This window comes from Carcharodon carcharias, chromosome 11 (assembly GCF_017639515.1).
Source record: "Carcharodon carcharias isolate sCarCar2 chromosome 11, sCarCar2.pri, whole genome shotgun sequence".
In the NCBI taxonomy this organism is placed as follows: domain Eukaryota; kingdom Metazoa; phylum Chordata; class Chondrichthyes; order Lamniformes; family Lamnidae; genus Carcharodon; species Carcharodon carcharias.
Window position 1 is genome coordinate 117,382,111 of NC_054477.1, and position 21,020 is coordinate 117,403,130.

At 45.4% G+C, this 21,020-nt stretch overlaps 1 protein-coding gene across 1 annotated transcript in view; it reads left to right on the forward strand.

Annotated features, from left to right (window-relative positions):
- myo16 (myosin XVI) overlaps window positions 1-21,020 on the forward strand; it is a 657,504-nt gene that overhangs the window by 381,838 nt on the left and 254,646 nt on the right. Inside the window, exons 18-20 of the mRNA XM_041198724.1 lie at window positions 15,729-15,846; window positions 18,207-18,278; window positions 18,388-18,529. Coding sequence (XP_041054658.1) covers window positions 15,729-15,846; window positions 18,207-18,278; window positions 18,388-18,529 — 332 coding nt within the window. The remainder of the gene's footprint in view (window positions 1-15,728; window positions 15,847-18,206; window positions 18,279-18,387; window positions 18,530-21,020) is intronic.

Genomic DNA, 21,020 nt, shown 5'->3' on the forward strand with positions numbered 1-21,020 from the left:
CAAATTCCAGCAAACTGCAGCCACAGATTGATGACCCACAGGTGACTTTGCAGCAATGAAGATCAGACCTGAAAAGTACCGTGGTGAGGAAACAATGAGATACACTCATTGTAGCAAGTCAGACAGTGCAACATCAAGGATGCTGACTACAATGTGATCTCTAATTGATTCATGTTTTAAGGCTTTGTAATTACAGGTGCTTGTTAAATGAAGGAATTGATGGACTCCCCTGGCCTTTGGGTTCTCTAAATTTTGCTCTTTCCATGACCAATTTTTTTGGGGGGCTGAAATATTACCCAAAAGCCTCTATTACCTCATCATATAATGCCAAGGCTTCCTCAATGCCTTGCCACGCGAGCTGGCCGAGTGGAGATAGGCCTGCTGTTAAACCAATCCCAAGTCTGATTCTGAAGTATAAACCTAGACATTAACACTTTTCTTGATAATATATTTAATTGCAGAATACAGCATTACATATTACTACCTACCCTACCCTATGTCCCAACAGTTTCTCTTTATACACTTTTAAATAAACAACATATGAATAAAATAAAGTATTACCATTTAACAAAGTGACAGTCAGCCCCTTAAAAGGGCACTGTAACAAAGGGCAGAATTTTCTGTTTGACTTGCCGGGGGGGTGGGGGGGTGGGGGTGGGTGATGAAATCCGATGCATGCCCGCCATTAATTAATGGGCGCAGCAGACAGGAGGTTAGGAGATATTTGTATTTACCTCATCCACGGGCAGGATAAGAGGGCTCAGTGGGGTCATGAATCTGCTCTCTGAAGTATTTATTGTTGAAAGTTTTTCAAACTCACCTGTGTGATCTGCAGTACTTCAAAACGCATACCAGCTGCTTTTTCTAGACTCTTAACCTTCAGGTCAGCACTCTGCGATGAGGAATCTTTTTCGGGCCTGCAGGTTTCAGGAAGCCTTCCCTTAGCCTGGGTATGGGAGCTGATCTGTCCACTGGAGGCAGCTCCTCTGAGGAGGAAGAGAGGGCTAGAAGGGGGAGGTAGCCAGGAGTGCACAATTAGCCTCTAGGGGAGCCACCTTTGGGAGGACAGGTGCAGGCACAAGAGGTGCAGAGCCAAGAGGTAGTCCAAGGTGGAAGGAGCCGCAGAAGATGCCACTATCCTGCTTCCAGGCTATACAGGTGTCGAAGCAGTTACCTTAATATGTCTGAGGTGCAGTGCCGAAGGAGGCTCCGTCTCTCAAGGGAGACAGTCAACCATATCTGTCAGATGACTGGGACTGAGATCTCACCCAACTGTTTGGGCGGACACCCCATGCCAGTGGCTCTGAAGGTCACAGCTGCCCTCAGCTTCTGTTCCTCTGGCTCCTTCGAGGGGTCGATGGGTGTCCTTTGCAGTGTCTCCCAATCAGCTGTCTACACTTGCTTCAAGCAGGTTACAGACGCTCTGTTCAGACAGGCATTGACCTTCATCCACTTCCGCTGCGACCAGGCAAGCCGGATACAGCAAACAAGAGGCTTCTTGGCTATTGCTGGCTTCCCCCGTGTCCAGGGTGCTATAGACTGTACACATGTGGCCATCAAGGCGCCAGCAGGTGAGCCCGGTGCCTTCGTCAACAGGAAGAGCTTCCACTCCATGAACGTGCAGATAGTGTGTGACCACAGGATGCAGATTCTACAAGTCTGTGCAAGGTACCCAGGCAGCTCCCACAATGCCTGCATCCTCAGACACTCCCAGGTGCCAGGGCTCTTCAGCGCTCTGGCCTGGCTGGATGGATGGCTGCTGGGTGACAAGGGCTATCCCCTCAGAAGGTGGCTCATGACGCCTCTCTGCCATCCAAGAACAGAAGCTGAGCAGCGCTACAATAGGAGCCATGCCTCCACAAGGGCCGTGCTGGAGAGAACCATCGGTCTTCTCAAGATGCGCTTCCAGTGCCTGGACTGCTCAGGGGGCACACTCCAGTACCCCCCAGGTCATGTGTCGGTGATAGTGGTTGCATGCTGCACTCGCTACAATCTTGCGCTGGAACGGGAGGATGCAGTGGACGATGAAGACGTCGACACAACGGCTGCGGCTGCACACGATGAGTCCAGCACTGATTCCGAGGATGAGCATGTACAGGAAAATGCTGCGAGGGTAGACACTGACCTGGGCCTACTCCAGGGAGGCAGGGACACCCAGGAGGTTTTAATCCAATGTACCTTCAGCTAGCACAACACAGATGGACCTCCAGGACAAGCCTGGGCTACTACCTTGATATTCGACACCTAAGTGCAAAATCTGCCAGGTCAGCAGCACTAACTAAGGGCCTTGTAAATAAAGCTGAATGTCCAACAAATCATTCATTACACTTTTGTCAACCATAAACATGCAAAGAAACGAGGCACCCTCAGCCATTGTCACACATCTGCATTTAATGTGTGAAGCAAAAGAACCTATCTTAAAGGGAAAACAATAGCATTAACAATCAAAAAGAAATAATAAGGACCTCATCTCGGGCCAACAAAAGCACCAGTGAAAAACTCATGGTGTGCCTAAGGTGCCTTATGCTTTTGTTTCCGGGTGCTATGTCTAGGTGCTGCCCCATCACTCGGAGTGGCTTGTGAGACAGCCTGCTGACTCTGCTGTCCTGTTGGCCTCGATGATCTTGGCGGTCATCCTCTGGCCCGTGGAGCCTGTGTTGGCCCCGCCTGGGAGGGAGCTGCCAGTTCCACAGCTGGCATCTCCCCAGTTGTCGCAGCCTCATCGGATGAAATGGTCACTGGGAGATGGGTGGAGGAGCTGCCGCCCACATCTGAGGCGCCGTGAGAGGTACCCACAGAGATGGCAGGCAGCTGCTGCACCGACGTGAGGTCACTTTGGACCTCCCTGCTCACCGTGGATGGATGGGCAACGAGCTGGGAAGCTTGATGCCCACATCATCTCTCACATTGGCAGTGACCAGCTGAGGTCAATGCCGATGTGAGGACTTGCTGGTCAGAGCACATCCCAAGGAAGCCCTGATGGGTCTCCTTGAGGAGTCTCTCCATGAAAGCCACCACTTTCTTCATGGAGGACGCTTGGCACTCAGACATATGGCTCATTGCTTTGGTGAGCATCCGCTTAAACTCCTCCACCATGGACACCAAGCAAAGCATAGCCTCATGTATCACCCCCAGATGCTCCCACACACCCAGCCACATTTCCTGCACCTGCTGCGTCGCGGACGACACCAGAGGCACATCATCAGGCACCAACTGAGCATGTGCCTGATTCCCTGCAGTCCTCCGACTGCTGACGCCATTGGCACCCTCTGTCTCTGCCAGCTCCTCCAGCGAGTGTGAAGTGCCCTCACCACTGTGCCCCAGGACACTAGCCTTTGTTCTAATTCCCACCGAGGTGCTAATACCTGCACTGGTGCCTGCCTGACAGAGATGGTGTGGTGCTGGAGAGACTTCAGGCCCCTCAGGTGTGAGAGGGGGCATCTGCTGCTCCTCCTCCCAGCCGTACTCTGCTGATGCTGAAAGCAAGAACAAGGATAGTGGATCAGTTAACGTGGAGACAATGACATAGTTCATCCCTGTCCCCCCAGCTCATTAGGAGCTCAACCTTCCATAACCAATGGTCCAGCAATGTTGCAGCAAAAACTAATTTAACAATCATCAGTGCAATTGGCTGACGGGAGTACAATGCTGGCTTCACTACTGGGCATAAATACCTGGCCTGGCACCCCAGCCTCACCGACATCAGTAGAACTGGGTGCATGGCGCCTCTCCAGATCCAGGGCCTCCTGCTCGAAGCGGCTTAGTATGGAGAGCTGCATCTGGCCACCACCAGTCCTCACTCACTTGGCCGTGTTCTGCGCATTCTTCTGAAAAAGAGAGAAGAGCATTGATTAGGGAAAATTGCATATGGATTCTGTTCGTGCATGGCACACCCCAACCAGAGTGGGACATATCAGTCCTCCAGTGCCTCCTCACCCCATTGCTGCTGATCACTCAGACAAAGATGCTGGGCCAAATACCCAATGCCAGAGCGCAACAAATCGTGGAAGCTGTGTCGGCACTGGATCCAGGTGCACCGCACCACGTCGCAGGAGCTCACCACCTCCGCCACCTCCCTGCAGGCACAGTTCATCATGTTGGGGGCCCTCTTCCTCCCATCCTGGGGGACCAACACCTCCCGTCGTGCTGCAACCTCCTCGAGGAGGGCAGCAAGGCAGTCATCAGAAAAACAAGAGGCACTGGCTTACCCTGCAGTCTGGCCTGCCCTCCCGAACCCCTCTGCTGCAGCCTGGAACTGGCCATTGTGAGCAGTCTACAAAAGGCTGCCAGGCTTTCTTTTAAACAGACTGCCGGGTCATTGGACTGGGTGGTCTGTCCACACCTGCTGCCGCCTGCACACTCCTGCAGACCTCGGAAGTCAGGAAATATGCTGGGCGGGCCTTAATTGGCCCAGCTGTGTAAAATGGCGGCGCAGACCCGATCGTGGGCAGCGATCAGGTCCGCGCCCACCCACTCCCACTCTCCCACTACCGCCCCTCCCCCAACCACCCCACCCTGCCAATTGGAAAATTCTGCCTAAAGAACAAAAGCAGTTTCTCTTTAAACTCTTTTTGAGTGCACCTTATAAAGTAAAATAAGTAAATTAATTAATGAAACACATTGACAGCCCCTCAAAGGGGCACTGTCATGAAAGAGAAAAGTTTAAACAAAACTTAAGTAATTAATTTGAAATGTTGTTTCCGGGGCTGATGAAGCACTCCAGCCCCCGTAGCCCACCAGTCACGGGAAGCCTCAAATGTACCAATGGACATAGTACCTCTTTATACCCTTTTGAGCAACACTAAACAAAAGGGTAAATTAACAAATTAAATCAAATTGATAGCCCCTTAAAGGGGCACTGTAACAGAAACTTAACTCCAAAGGAATCTTATCTAACTAAACCAGAATGTTGTTTTGGGGGCTAATGATGCACTTAATCCCCACAGTGCCTATGAGTCGCGGAAGGCCCCAAGCATACCAACAGACACAGAGTCTCTTCATGCTCTTTTAAGTAATGCTAAACAAATGAATGTGTTAATGAGTTAATGTGTTACTACGTGTAAACAAATGAGTGTTGAATAAATACTTCACATCCGTCTTAACCCAAGAGAATGAAAATGAAGGTATCGAACTCGGGGAGAGAGACTGCGAAGTTCTTAAGCAAATTGATATAGGGAGTGACAAGGTATTGGAGGTGTTGGCAGGCTTAAAAGTGGACAAATCACCAAGTCTAGATGATTTGTGTCCCAGACTGCTGAGGGAGGCAAGGGAGGAGATCGCAGGGGCTCTGACCCAAATTTTTAATTCCACTCTGGCCACAGGGGAGGTGCCAGAGGACTGGAGAACTGCTAATGTGGTTCCACTATTTAAGAAGGGTTGTAAAGATAAGCCAGGGAACTACAGGCCAGTGAGTCTTATGTCATTGGTAGGGAAACAATAAGAGAAAGCTCTGAAGGAGAGTATCTATCTCCACTTGGAGAGGCAAGGTTTGATCAGAGATAGTCAGCATGGCTTTGTCAGAGGGAAGTCATGCCTAACAAATTTGATTGAATTTTTTGAGGAGGTGACCAGGTGTGTAGATGAGGGTAGTGCAGTTGATGTAGTTTATATGGATTTCAGCAAAGCCTTTGACGAGGTCCCAAATGGGAGACTTATAAAGAAGGCAAATGCACATGAGATACAGGGTAATTTGATAAGGTGGATTCAAAATTGACTTATTTGTAGGAGACAGAGGGTGATGACAGAAGGATGTTTTAGTGACTGGAAGCCAGTGTCCAGTGGCGTACCACAGGGATCTGTGCTGGCTCCCCTATTATTCGTCATTTATATAAACGACATAGATGACTATGTTGGGGGTAGGATTAGTAAGTTTGCGGATGACACAAAGATTGGCTGGGTGGTTAACAGTGAGGTTGAGTGTCTTGGGCTACAGGAAGATATAGACAGGATGGTCAACTGGGCAGATAAGTGGCAGATGGAATTTAATCCTGAAAAGCGTGAAGTGATACACTTTGGAAGGAGTAGTTTGACAAGGAAGAATTCAATGAACAGCATGACACTAGGAAGTTCTGAGGAACAAAGGGACCTTGGCGTGTGTGTCCTTAGATTTCTGAAGGTAGAGGGGCATGTTAGTGGGGCTGTGAAAAAGCCATATGGGACACTTGCCTTTATCAATCGAGGCATAGGTTCCAAAAGTAGCGAGGTCATGTTGGAGTTGTATAGAACCTTGGTGAGGCCACAGCTGGAGTACTGTGTGCAGTTCTGGTCACCACATTATAGGAAGGATGTGATTACAGTGGAGGGGGTGCAGAGGAGATTCATCAGGATGTTGCCTGGGATGAAACATTTAAGTTATGAAGAGAGGTTGGATAGACTTGGGTTGTTTTTGTTGGAGCAGAGAGGACTGAGGGGGCAACCTGATCGAGGTGTACAAGATTATGAGGGGCATGGACAGGGTGGATAGGGAGCAGCTGTTCCCCTTAGTTGAAGGGTCAGTCACGAGGGGTCATAAGTTCAAGGTGAGGGGCAGGAGATTTAGGGGGGATATGAGGAAAAACTTTTTTACCCAGAGGGTGGTGACAGTCTGGAATGCATTGCCTGGGAGGGTGGTAGAGGCGGGTTGCCTCACAACCTTTAAAAAGTACCTGGATGAGCACTTGGCACGTTATTACATTCAAGGCTATGGGCCAATTGCTGGTAAATGGGATTAGGTAAGTAGGTCAGGTGTTTCTCATGTGTCGATGCAGACTCGATGGGCCGAAGGGCCTCTTCTGCACTGTGATTCTGTGTGAAATAGTTATTTGGTAGATAGAACTTGAGTACTTCTGAAAAAAGATATATGTCTAAACTTTTCGTCTTGCACTCATCAGGACACTCCCAAGAATACCAATATAAGGGGAAAACAACCATTTTTACTGTATGTGAAGAGAGTGCTGATTGGTTAGCAATACATAAATTCACAAGGCCTTGTTCTTTGCAGACAGAAAGAACATGTACATGCATTACACCTGTGCCAGCTAAACAAAATAAGTGACAGCCATTCTCCCACTCATTCCTCAGGGCAATGCCTTGACGAATTAGGGGCAAGTTGCCTGGGTTAAATTTCAAACAATGCTTGGAAGTTAAGTGTCAGTCACCATCAATGGTGCATTCTCCATGGAAACTCCACTTGCCAACGAATCAGCACTCTCTTCACATCCGGTATAAATTGTTGTTTTAACTCCTTATGTTGGCATTTTCCTGAGTGTCCTGCTGAGTGCAAGACGAAAAGTTTAGACATGTCTCGTTTTTTAGCAATACTCAAGTTCTGTAGTACCATGACTATTAGTAATTATTTACTGCATTATTTACTACATAATTATGTACATAAATATAAGAATATAAATATAAGAAGAAGAAGGCTTCTTCAGTCCAAGCCATGAGTTTTCTCCTTCAGCTTATTACCAGGCAACTACTAGTCATGTGACTCTGTTTATATTATCATGTGGGCGTTTCCCAGTCCCACATGAACCCTTACAATCCTAAACACCCTAATACTACACCTCCCTCCAAGTCTTTATCCAAATATAAATTTAAATTTACATGTTACTTCTTCTTCCCCGCAAGTCTCAGCCTTCACAGGTTTAGATGGTCTGGATGCAAATTTAAGTGAAAGCCCCTAAGCCTGCCCCCGAGAGCTGCTGGCCCCAATCAGAGAGCTGGCAGCTCAGTTGCCTCAACAGCACCACCGCTAGCTGTGCCATTGTTGAGACGGAATCACCAGGGACACTGCAAGGTGCCCTCGAAAGAGCAAGTAGGTGATTTTTGAAAAGCGGGGGCCAGCAGGCAATTGGGGTTGGGGTCATTGAGCAGTTTGGGCTTGAGGGTAGCCATTGCCGCCATAGTTCCCCCTTCATGAGCCTAGGAGTGTCAGTTTATGAGGGGCCCATTGAGGGGCATAAACTTGCTGGAAGGTTACCAAGATTTCCCTGGCCCATTAAGTGGAATAATTGGCCACCCCCATTAAGTGGAATAATTGGCCACCCCCATTAAGTGGAATAATTGGCCACCCATTGGGCAGCCTATGCTGCTCAGGTTTCTGCCACTGATAATGTGGTATTGTGGCAGAAAGACATTGGTCTTCCTGCGCCATATTGACAGCCATCCCACCTTCAAACTTGTCTTCAGTGGGCCCAGGAAATTCAACCCATGTGTGTAGAACAAATCGGTGGAAAATTACAACCTTGCCGGAGGCAGCACTGGCTCCAGATAACACCAAGGGGGAGGATCCAGACACTTTTCATACAGGAGATTTCTTCCTTCACCATTGCAACTTTCCATGCCCTGAAATGATAGGACAAGTTGCTTTTATGGAGCATTTACAGGGAGCTTCCTCCATCAGAAAACTGCAGGCTTAAATCCGTTGAATTTCTTCCTGTTGATTCAGATGGATGTAAAATTCGAAGTATGAACCTAAGATGCACACCTTTCCCCCCTGGGAGCACTCAGTCAAGGAATTGATCGTTTTAGACCCTTCCGCTAGAGTGACTAATCAGCAGTTTATATATAGATTTTCAATGTACAGGTGAATACATTAACTACTCAGTCGTGAATTATAAATGAGTTGCTAGCATTACTCTATATGTATTTTACATCTGTTTGCACTGGCATCATGTGTCTTCACACTGCTGTGTGCTGTGTTTGGTTGTTGAAGTGTTATATTACAAGAGAGTGTAAAAGCTGCTGTATTTTAAGCTTAATTCAGGTCATTTTTGACAAATATCTCTGAACTTCAGCAGTCATGGAGGGCAGGATTTTCTGGCCCCGGCCCTGGCAGGATTATCATGGGCATGACAGGAAAATTTGGAGAGCCGAATGGCTCTCCAAATTTTCCTGCCCCATCCGCAATGATGCCTATCATTGGTGGGACCAGAAAATCCTGGCCTTAGAATCTCGTACATTCTTTGATCTTGAATGACAGGAACAAGACATTTGTCCATCTAATTCCACTTTTCTGCTTGCTCCCCATATTTTTTAATGTTCCTCATTAAAGCTTGTTAAAAGCTGGGAGCACCTACCCAGAGTTTGTGTCATGGAGCTTTTATTGTTTTCATCTGATAGAATAATAATCTTGCCATCTTTTGCAATAAAATCTGCCCTATTTGCATGGTGGACTAGCCTTTACAGCACCATGGCAACAGACAAATTTCAGTTTTTGGCTAATGGCTTAGAGGGAGAAACACTACTGCTGACCCTTGTGGGCAGAATCAGTAGCTGATACAATCCTGCTTTAGGACCGCTGCTTATTGAAAAACCTGAACTTGGGCAGACAAATTCACCTGTTATATCATAAGGTAAGTTCCAAATCCTCTGAAAACTGACTCACTACCTTATTAATATGACAGTGCAATGCCAAATTCAGGATGTTTCACACACCAGGGCCTGAGTTTTTTGCTCCTTGGGTGCAGGTAATCGTTGGGCCCGGGAGCAGACAGAAAATGGGCTCCCGACCACAATCAGCCCCCAGCCGCAATTTTATACTGGCTGGCCAATTAATGACCAGCCACTGAGAAAGGCTCAGCATTGCCAGTTGGGATGGGAACAAGGCGGGTGCCAACATCACCCCAGGTGCTGGTAAGCGCTTCCAGTGAACTTGCTGAAGGCAGACAGCTGCCTCAGAGAGCTGCAGACCTCCACAGAATAAATGAAACAACAAAGATGCTGCAAAATATGTCCATGCAGCACAATCATGCACCTGAAAGCAAATCTCATATTTTTATTTCTCCACGGAGATTTCATCCCACCCTGGATCGAGGTTTGAGCAAAAATATAAAGGCTGCCTGGCCAATTGGCCCATCCGCCAACCGTAAAAGTGGACAGGTCACAAAAACCATTTTAAATTGCCTCCTTAATGGGCTTAATTGCCCACTTAATTGTCGGTGGGTGCACTTCAGACTGCTACACATGCCCACTGAGCGAAATATCACGCAAGTGCATGATGACATCAGGATGCTCTCCTGACGTCATCTCATGCAATCTCACCGGACCAGCCAGGCACGCGCCCGTCCATGGGATGTAAAATTCTGGCCCAGGTTCTGAGTCATAAGTGGAGCAGCATTAAAAATGTAATGAATTTCTAAATTTAAGACCATTCCAACCAACTCTTTCAACCAAACTTTAATTACCACTTTCTAATCTCCCCATCCCTGTTTTAGTGCACCTTTTCCCTTTGCATTTTTGTGAATCAAATTGGGGTGCTCCTTATGTTGAACACACTGTATAAAGAAACAAGCAATATGCATCTAGAAAATTACTTTCATAACCTTAGGATGTCTCAAAGTGCTTCACAAACAATAAAGTGTTCTTGGAAACGTAGCCACTATTGTAATGTAGGGGATTGCAGCAGTCAATATATACACAGCAATGACCCACATACAGAAATGAGGAAGGCGACCAACAAATCTGTTTTGGATGGTGTTAAATGATAGATAAATGTTGGTCATAATATCAGGTTTACTCCCTTATGAAAATAATGTGAAGCGGTCTTTTACTTGAGCAAAAGGGTAGGGCCTCACTTTAATACCACTTAGAAAAAATGCTGACAGTGCACTATTTAGTTCAGCTTGTTAATAAGAGATTGAATTTGTTGCAAACATAAAGGCACCGCTTTCCTCGTATGGAGTACTAGCTTAGTGCGGCTTAAGTAGCCTGGTACAGACTTTGACCTGATCCACCTTCTTAGCAATCTGTCACTGTGCATACGTATGTATCTGTTCATGTTGACTTGTGTTGTTATTATTAGTATTACTATTCAATTTTATAAGTTTGTTGTGGACTTCATCCTCTGCACATTTACATTCAGTAGTTAGAAAAGCAAAACACATTGGAATCACTTAATGGTTCAGACAGCATCTGTGGAAGGAAATACAGAGTTGACATTTCAGGTCAATAACTTTTCATTAGAACTGGAAGACGTTGCAGCTGAACAGTTTTTAAGCAACTACAGAGAAAAGCTAATGTTGGCGGAAAAATTTAGTGGTAGCAGAAAAAGAACAAAAAGGGATTGTCTGCGATTGGGTGAAAGGCAGGAGTGATTACATGACAAAAGTGATGATGGCACAAGGTGGCCTGGGAATGTGGTTGCTTTGCTTTGTTTTGCTTTGGTTGTAGTTGAGGTTCTTCAAGACAGGAGAAATGTTACCTCCAAGATGGAAGATTACATGATTGTAGAATCACTGTTATGGAGAATCTGTGCACAAGATAGATGTTTTCAGACCATGCTCCAAAAAGATTTGAGGAAATGTGCATTGTGACACAGAACAAAAAAAGTCCAAGTTGCCACTTGACTGCCCGTTAAATACCTCCAATGTGATATAAATGTGACCTACATTTATATTATTCTTTGGCACGCGCCTTTCGGTGGTGAAGCTAGCATCTAATTGCACATCCCTGATTTCCTATAAGTAGCTGATGATGGGCTATCTTGAACTGCAGACCAAAAGTACTCGCACAGGAGTTCTAGAATATGACCCAGTGACGATGAAGAACTGCAATATATGTTTAAGCAAGGATGCGTGACTTGGATGGGACTTGGGAGTGATGATTTTCCCATGTTCCTGCTTCCCCTGTAGGTCTAGGTAGTGGAGGTCACAGGTTTGGCTGATGCTGTTGAGGAGGCAAGTTGAATTAACCAATTAAGGGATTTTGGATTTTCATTTATAATGAGGAAGGAGGCCAGCAAGACCCCTTTTTGAATTGTTATTAGCAGAATGCTTGACCTATGCCTACTCAAGATTCATGGAGGATCTGTTCAATTGCTCTCCCATTCCGCCGAATTAGCCAACATGAAAATGTTTAGACTTACAGCCAATGTTATGGATGGCAGTGGGCTCACTCTGTCCACTGCCTACCCAATGAATGGGCCAACCAAAAGTCTATTCCAGAATGTACAGTAGTTAAAATATTAACTATTAATAACTTGAGTATTGCTGAGAAAAGAGACGTGTCGAAGCTTTCATTCATCAGGCAATGCCTTAACCAATCAGGGCCAAGCCGCCTAGTTTAAATTTCAAACAATGCTTGGCAGTTAACTGCCAATCCTTTGGCAGTCATCATCACTGGTGCAATCTCCATGGCTATGCCCCCACCAAACAAAATCCACTTGCCAACCAATCAACACTCTCTTCACACACAGTATAAATTGTTGTTTTACCTCATATTGGTATCCTTGCAAAGTGTCCTGATAAGTGTAAGATGAAAAGCTTTGACATGTCTCTTTTTTCAGCAATACTCAAACTTTGTACTACCAAACAACTACTAATAGCTTTGTAACTCTTTGATGTAGATAATGATCTTGCTGTAACACGTTGCCAGTCACATTCCCAAAATGTTGACAATATGAATTTGTGTTTGTATGTGTACAATTGGAGTTATTTAAACATCTTTAGCATTGAAGTCTGCAAGAATGAATATTAGGAAACAATAATTTGACTTAATAATATAATAAAATATGACTTCTGTAATGCAACAAAAGAAAATCAGATTTGCATTTCTCACTGAAGTAATGGCACACAGCAGGTTTGACAATAATATCTTTATAGTTATATATTTGTTTTGTGTGACTTCTTTGCGAAGAAATTCCTGCAAGCCACCCAAATGCTCAGCCACCAGACCACATGATAAAATCCTAACACTCAACTGCAAAATATAGCAGCACATTTATGCTTTTGATTTTGAGCACTGTGATACAACTTAGAAATTGAGATCCAATGTAAGCATTTTTTCCTCTTTAAACTGTTGTTTATTCAGTAAATTATAACACTGTGTTTAACATATTTAGCAATGTGATATTGATCAGAAAATGTATCATGTTACAGTTTAACAGGAATATAAACTCATAGCTAATTGAAAACAAAAACAGAATTACTTGGCAAAACTCAGCAGGTCTGGCAGCATCTGCGGAGAAGAAAAGAGTTGACGTCGAGTCCTCATGACCCTTCAACAGAACTGAGTGAATATTAGGAGAGGGGTGAAATATAAGCTGGATTAAGGTTGGGGTGGGGTGGGGGGGAGAGAAGTGTGGGGAGGTGGTGTGGTTGTAGGGACAAGCAAGCAGTGATAGGAGCAGATAATCAAAAGATGTCACAGACAAAGGAACAAAGAGGTGTTGAAGGTGGTGATATTATCTAAACAAATGTGCTAATTAAGAATGGATGGCAGGGCACTCAAGGTACAGCTCTAGTGGGAGTGGGGTGGAAAGACTAGCAGGGTATACAAGATTTAAAAATAATGGAAATAGGTGGGAAAAGAAAAAGCTATATAAATTATTGGAAAAAACAAAAGGAAGGGGGAAGAAATGGAAAGGGGCTGGGGTTGGAGGAGGGAGTTCAAAATCTAAAATTGTTGAATTCAATATTCAGTCCAGAAGGCTGTAAAGTGCCTAGCCGGAAGATGAGGTGCTGTTCCTCCAGTTTGCGTTGGGCTTCACTGGAACAATGCAGCAAGCCAAGGACAGACATATGGGCAAGAGAGCAGGGTGGAGTGTTAAAATGGCAAGCGACAGGGAAGTTTGCGTCTTCCTTGCGGACAGACCGCAGGTGTTCTGCAAAGCGGTCACCCAGTTTATGTTTGGTCTCTCCAATGTAGAGGAGACTGCATTGGGAGCAATGAATGCAGTAGACTAAGTTGGGGGAAATGCAAGTGAAATGCTGCTTCACTTGAAAGGAGTGTTTGGGCCATTGGACGGTGAGGAGAGAGGAAATGAAGGGGCAGGTGTTGCATCTTTTGCGTGGGCATGGGGAGGTAGGGGTTGAGGAGTAGGGGGTGATGGAGGAGTGGACCAGGGCGTCCCGGAGGGAACAATCCCTACGGAATGCCACCGGGGAGATGAAGAGAAGATGCGTTTGGTGGTGGCATCATGCTGGAGTTGGTGGAAATGGCGGAGGATGATCCTTTGAATGCCGAGGCTGGTGGGGTGATAAGTGAGGACAAGGGGGACCCTATCATGTTTCTGGGAGGGAGGAGAAGGCGTGAGGGCGGATGTGGTGGAGATGGGCCGGACACGATTGCGGGCCCTGTCAACGACCGTGGGTAGAAAACCTCGGGTTAAGGAGGAAGGAGGACATGTCAGAGGAACTGTTTTTGAAGGTAGCATCATCGGAACAGATGCGACGGAGGCGAAGGAACTGAGAGAATGGGATGGAGTCCTTACAGGAAGCGGGGTGTGAGGAGTTGTAGTTGAGGTAGCTGTGAGTCGTTAGGCTTGTAATGGATATTGGTGGACCAGAAATTGAGACAGAGAGGTCAAGGAAGGGAAGGGAAGTGTCAGAGATGGACCACGTGAAAATGATGGAGAAGTGGAGATTGGAAGCAAAATTAATAAATTTTTCCAAGTCCCGACAGAAGCATGAAGCAGCACTGAAGTAATCATTGATGTACTGGAGAAAGAGTTGTGGGAGGGGGCCAGAGTAGGACTGGAACAAGGAATGTTCCACATACTCCATAAAGAGACAGGCATAGCTGGGGCCCATGTGGGTACCCATAGCCACACCTTTTATTTGGAGGAAGTAAGAGGAGTTAAAGGAGAAATTGTTCAGTGTGAGAACAAATTCAGCCAGACGGTGGAGAGTAGTGGTGGATGGGGATTGTTCGGGCCTCTGTTCGAGGAAGAAGCTAAGGGCCCTCAGACCATCCTGGTGGGGGATGGAGGTGTAGAGGGATTGGACGTCCATGGTGAAGAGGAAGCGGTTGGGGCCGGGGAACTGGAAATTGTTGATGTGATGTAAGGTGTCAGAGGAATCACGGATGTAGGTGGGAAGGGACTGGACAAGGGGAGAGAGAAGGGAGTCAAGATAATGAGAAATGAGTTCCGTGGGGCAGGAACAGGCTGACACAATTGGTCTACTAGGACAGTTCTGTTTGTGGATTTTGGAGAGACCAAACATAAACTGGGCGACCGCTTTGCAGAACACCTGCGGTCTGTCCGTAAGAAAGATCCAAACCTCCCTGTCACTTACCATTTTAACACTCCACCCTGCTCTCTTGCCCACATGTCTGTCCTTGGCTTGCTGCATTGTTCCAGTGAAGCCCAACGCAAACTGGAGGAACAGCACCTCACTTTCCGACTAGATATTTTACAGCCTTCTGGACTGAATATTGAATTCAACAACTTTAGATCTTGAACTCCCTCCTCCATCCCCACTCCCTTTCCGTTTCTTCCCCCTTCCTTTTGTTTATTCCAATAATGTATATAGATTCTTCTTTTCCCACCTATTTCCATTATCTTTAAATCTTGTATGCCCTGCTAGTCTTTCCACCCCACCCCCACTAGAGCTGTACCTTGAGTGCCCTGCCATCCATTCCTAATTAGCACATTTGTTTAGATAATATCACCATCTTCAACATCTCTGTGTTCTTTTGCCTGTGACATCTTTTGATTATCTGCTCCTATCACTGCTTGCTTATCCCTACAACCACACACTGCCCCCCCACTTCTCTCCCCCCACACCCCCACACCTTAAACCAGCTTATATTTCACCCCTCTCCTAATATTCACTCAGTTCTGTTGAAGGGTTATGAGGACTCCAAACATCAACTCTTTTCTTCTCCGCTGATGCTGCCAGACCTGCTGAGTTTTTCCAGGTAATTCTGTTTTTTGTTTTGGATTTCCAGCATCTGCAGCTTTTTGCTTTTATCTCTTAGCTAATTGAAACAGCCTCATGTTTCTTCACTGTTTTGTTTTTCTGATTTAGGAAATTGACAACCTGTTTCTCATTCTGTCTGCAATCTTGCTTCTTGGGGATGTCCAGTTTTTGGCTCTAACAGATACTGAGACAGCATACGTGTCAGATGTGCAATTATTGGAGCAAGGTCAGTGTGCTCAAGAGCAAACAATTGGCAGTTACTGCCTGTGATTTTGTCTGGATAGATGAATAACAGAAATACATCAGCAGGTGGAGCCAGCACAACACTTAACACTGTATCAGCACTTAACATTCCACAAGCATGGAGGGAAAATGCAGAATGATAAAGACTCAGGTTTCTACCAGAATTGAACCTCTCAGAATCATCCAGCATTTTCCATCCCACTGATTTTGGACTAATGCAATAGCAGCCTCTGCCATTGGTATTATTCCTACTTACATATAAGCGAACAGCGTAACTTGATTGGAATAGCATTGTACAATTGTATTGGTGCTTGTGGTAATGTAAGTTGGTAAACAGAGCTATCCCTATCAGTGTTGCTGTGCTCACTGTTAGGGAAACCCCATAGAGACCAGTTAATTTGTATTTTTAAGAACTAAGGCAAGAGTTTGAGGACACTGTTTAGTGTTATATCTTATGATTCAGTTCTGGATGTGAATTGAAAATTCACTTACGGAAGTGCTGCAGTTTGGATTCCTGGTAAGTGCTTCCTGCTGCTTGAAGCTAAGAGGTCATTTTCGAAATATATTTTTTATTGAAAGGCAGGTTCTGCATCAAAATCATACAAAGAAAAAAAGTACTTGGAACACTGTTTCCTTGCTGCAGGAGAGAGAAGCACTAAAATGCTAAACATCACTCCCTCACTGTGAACAAGAAAAAGAGATTTGCCCATTTTTTTTATGAAGGTGGTACCCAGAAATGTTGGAGAATACAGCTGTTTATCAGTCCACAGGAGTTTGGATTTTATTTGAGTATTCTGATACATGTCCGCTGTGGGCTTTTGCCAGATTGTACAACTCTATATAAGATACACAACTCTGCACCATATACACAATTCTGGACCAATATTACACACAACGGTTCTAGATACACAATCTTCGCTGTAAACACAATTCTGTACAATATGCAACTTCATTATTAAATTCAATTCAATCTCTCTTGGACAATTATTGATTTTATGTGGTGAAAAATATGAAAAGAAATAAGTTAATATTGGTTGAGATTATATTTGGCATGATAAGTGTAATAGATGGCTGGATTTCACACCCCCACCAATAGATTTGAAGGTGGATGGTCTCGTTAAATCCAATGGGCAGCCTTTCTGCCACTAACTGCCCACCTCAATTTAACTGGTGGCAAGAGAGGTCCACACCAAGTGCCCAGCCCAGACAGGTTTCCCTTCCCCCCATGGCCTCTCAAACCCCAGTGCCCCAACCCTCTCAAACCCCTTGGCGGGACCTGCCAGCTTGACACCTGTAAGACCCCAACACTTACACAAATCTTGATTCAATGCCACTTGCTTCTGTGCCACTAGCCTCTGATTAGTAGGCAGCTCTTTGACATGTGACTCCCTGATCCGGACAGGAAGTAGCCCAGCCTGAAGTCTATTACTGCTGTGTGGAAGCCAGTGTTTCCCTCAGCAGGGCACCCCACCACACAACCACCACCACCCCTCCCCGCAATCCTCCAGCCCAACTTTTTAGCTGGGTGAGCAGGGAATCCAGTGGCTCATACAATTCAGCCTAGTGTATTTAATGCGACATGTCTGTTAAAAAAAAAAGCACTTTTATTTATGGCAGATTTACGCACTCTGAGTTCAGGGATTCCACAATCAAATGCAGAGTAAAGATCTCTCTAGCCTACATCGGCAATGTCACTTAATCAGTCAATCACTGCAGAATATTCTTTACCCACCTGTACAGTACCTACAAGCCTGAAGGTAATGAGAATAATGATCAAATCCAATTCATATCATATCCAAGGGGGCTTTGTGTTGTGGGCTCAACCTCACTAGAATTTGGATCGACATCACACAAATAAATTCCAGGACAGCATTAAAAGGGAGAGGTCTTCACCTCACCACTCTGTTGAATTTGAATCCAGCTGCCACATGAACATAAGGACCGGAGTAGGGTATCCTGTCCCTCAAGCCTATTCTGTTATTTGCTTGTTCATGGCTGATCTGTACTTCAGTTGCATTTAATGATCTCTGACTCCTATTTTTCCATGTCATTTTCTGACAAAATAAATTCATCACACTCTTCAAAATTCCAGTTGTCCCAAATTTTACACACTTCTGAAAGAGAGAATTCCAGATTTCCAAATAAACGACCACTGTCCTAATTGGTTGCACCACTCCAGCCTTGCATGGTGCATTACAATCCAACAGATGTTGTTGCTGTGTCATAGCTTCAGTGGAAAATGTATGCGATTTTGTATATTTTTAATTCTGTTTAACTGTCTCCAGTTTGAAATGATAAAAACTGAGCTGGTAAACATAAAATTTAAAGTATGTTGTTTTTCAGTGGCTGGTATTCTACAAGTCTCACCTGATGACCTCAGTTCAGCTTTAACATCTGATGTCCAGTATTTTAAAGGTAAATTTCATAGTTTGCAGGATCCATTTATTATTACTTTATCATATTTTGTAAACTTAAAATATAAGTAGCCTAATTTATTGTTTTTTAAAATCTTTTCCCACTATAGGGGATGTGATTTTGAGGAGACACACAGTAGATGTGGCAAATTTTTATCGGGATCTTCTGGCAAAGTCACTTTATAGCCGTCTTTTTAGCTTCTTGGTGAACAGTATTAATTATTATCTCCAGAGCCAGGATGATAGGGAGGGGTAAGTGTTGTTGCTTCTGTGTTATGTTTCTGTCAGAGTTTGTCTCTCAACGCTTTGAAGCCAAAATCACAAGTCCATTTTTTTTCACCTAATTAACAAAATATTTGAGAAAAGAAACTTATGGCTTCATCTATTGTGAGCTGGAGATTATGCTGTTGCAATCTCATCTCCTTAATCTCTCTCACACAACTAGATATGGAACTCAACAAGGTATAGTTAAAATGCTTACTTCAGTTCTAGAGGTCATCAAGGCTAACCAATCATTGCTAGTGCAATATTAAATTGCTAAAATGTTGCTCATCTAAACATAAAAATTAGCATTTAGCATTATTACAATTGTTTGTGGATAACGCTGACAAGGCCTCTTTTTTGCCCGTCACTAGTTGCCCCAAGAAGTTGGAACCAATATAGACCCACATATTGTGTGAATGAAGTCACATGTGGGCAACAGCGAGTAGGGGTAGCAGATCTTCTTCCCTGAAGGACATTAGTGAGCCAGTATCAGTATTTATGACACCCAACAGTATCCATGATCAACTTTTAGTGCTAATTACAAAGTAATAAACTTGTTGAAATCAGTTTTACAGATTTGCCATTGTGGCATTTGAGCTCTTGTTGGTAGTCTAGTAACAAAGGATGGAATTTTCCCTTGCCTCTGTCGGCAGGTTTAATGACAGGGGTGGGAGGATAGAATTCAGCGAGAGGTCCAAATATTGGTTTGATGCTGGCGTGAAATAACAGCGGGATCTTCCACTACTGACCACCATAGTAGGTCACAATTTCAGTCAGAGGCTGGCATACAACTGATTTGCATCCCACTAAAGGGATCCAGATGAAGGGCCAACCAGAATTTCCCCCCACCACCACCCCCATGCCCAGTCATAGATGACACCAATGGGAAATCATGTCGGTCTAGGACATAAAAGCAAAATACTGAGGATGCTGGAAATCTGAAACAAAAACAGAAAATGCTGGAAAAACTCAGCAGGTCCAATAGCATCTGTGGAGAGAAGACAGAGTTAACATTTTGAGTCCGTGTGACTCTGAAGGAGAGTCATAAGGACTTGAAATGTTAACTCTGTTTCCCGTCCAGAACATGTCTGGACGAACATAGTGTGAAAAACTTGGGACTTACCTTGTGAAGGATGTGGAGATCCAAATAGAAGATGTAGGCCTCCAGTGACCGGATCCTGGAATACCACATGCAGCAGTGGGTTGGTGGAGTTTCAACCTTCTCCGTGAAGCAACATCCAGGTGGTGGTTATTCTCAGTGCATCAACTTCACCAACAATTCAGCCCTTCATCCAGGGACTTAATCGAAGGATCAGAACTTTATCCAGGGACTTTGCCAAGGGTTCAGACCTTCATCCAGGGACTTCATCCAGAGATCGGACTTTCATCCAGAGGCTTTGCCAAAGGATCAGACCTTCATCCAGGGACTTTTCCCAGGGATCAGACCTTCATCCAGGGACTTTGCCAAAGGATCAGATCATCCAGCTGTTGGTGGAAGGCAGCAGGTACTGTTGGTTGGAGGGGCACTGTTGTGGGGGCGGGGGTGCTGGTGGTGTTGAAATAAGAGTAGGAGAGGAATAAAGAGATGGTACGGAGGTTCAGGCATAGAAGGGGTGGGGGCATGAGTGGTTGGGTGTGCTTGGGGAAGTAGGTATCAGAGGGGTCTTTCAAGGCACCAGGTGGAATGGAGCAGGGAGAGGGGTGGGAAGGGCCATGATGGGTTGTGGGCCGGGGGTGGGGGGGGGGATCTTCTAGAGATCTGAATGGGAATGGGGGAGTTTGTTGAGGTGTGAAGGAGCATTGGGGATTGTTGAGATATGAAGGGATTCACAGGGAGAGGTCGGTAGAGTCAATGGTGGACTCCTGGGGTGAAAAGTGAGAATAGCTGTGGTAAGAGAGAATGCTGGGAGTTAAAAGGGGCAGAGGGAGCTGGTAGTGGGTAACAACCCAGATAGGGTGCTGAGGGTTGTTAGTTGGGACCCGGAGATAGACATGGATTCGGGGCATAGGCAGGATGAGGGCGGGCAAGTCAATGACATCCGGGATGGATTCTCAATGAGGAAGGGGCTTTCAACATTAATCTGGACATTGCCAATGGTGCTGGTAGAAGGTTGAAGGTTAGCGGTGGGGAGATCGAAAGTTATGCCGGTGGCGGTCAAAGGTTATGGGGGATCGGTTGTGGCTGTCTGGGGTAAGCAAAAAATGGTATACTGTGGGGAAAGCATTACTACCATCATGGCTGGACTGGCTGCAATTATGCAGAACCTTGTAGTGGAGATCTCAAAATGCTGCATGGGAATTGGGTCACCGGAGGTGAGCGGAGATGCAGGTCATCTCAATGGACAACTGAAGGAGAAACCCAGCATGTAGTGTTTACAATGCTAGGGTCCTGGGACACATAACAGTTTGAAGGATAAAGGCTCAATGTATATGGGGCAGTACCTGCACATGGCTCACTGGTGCTCTGGCACATACCCTC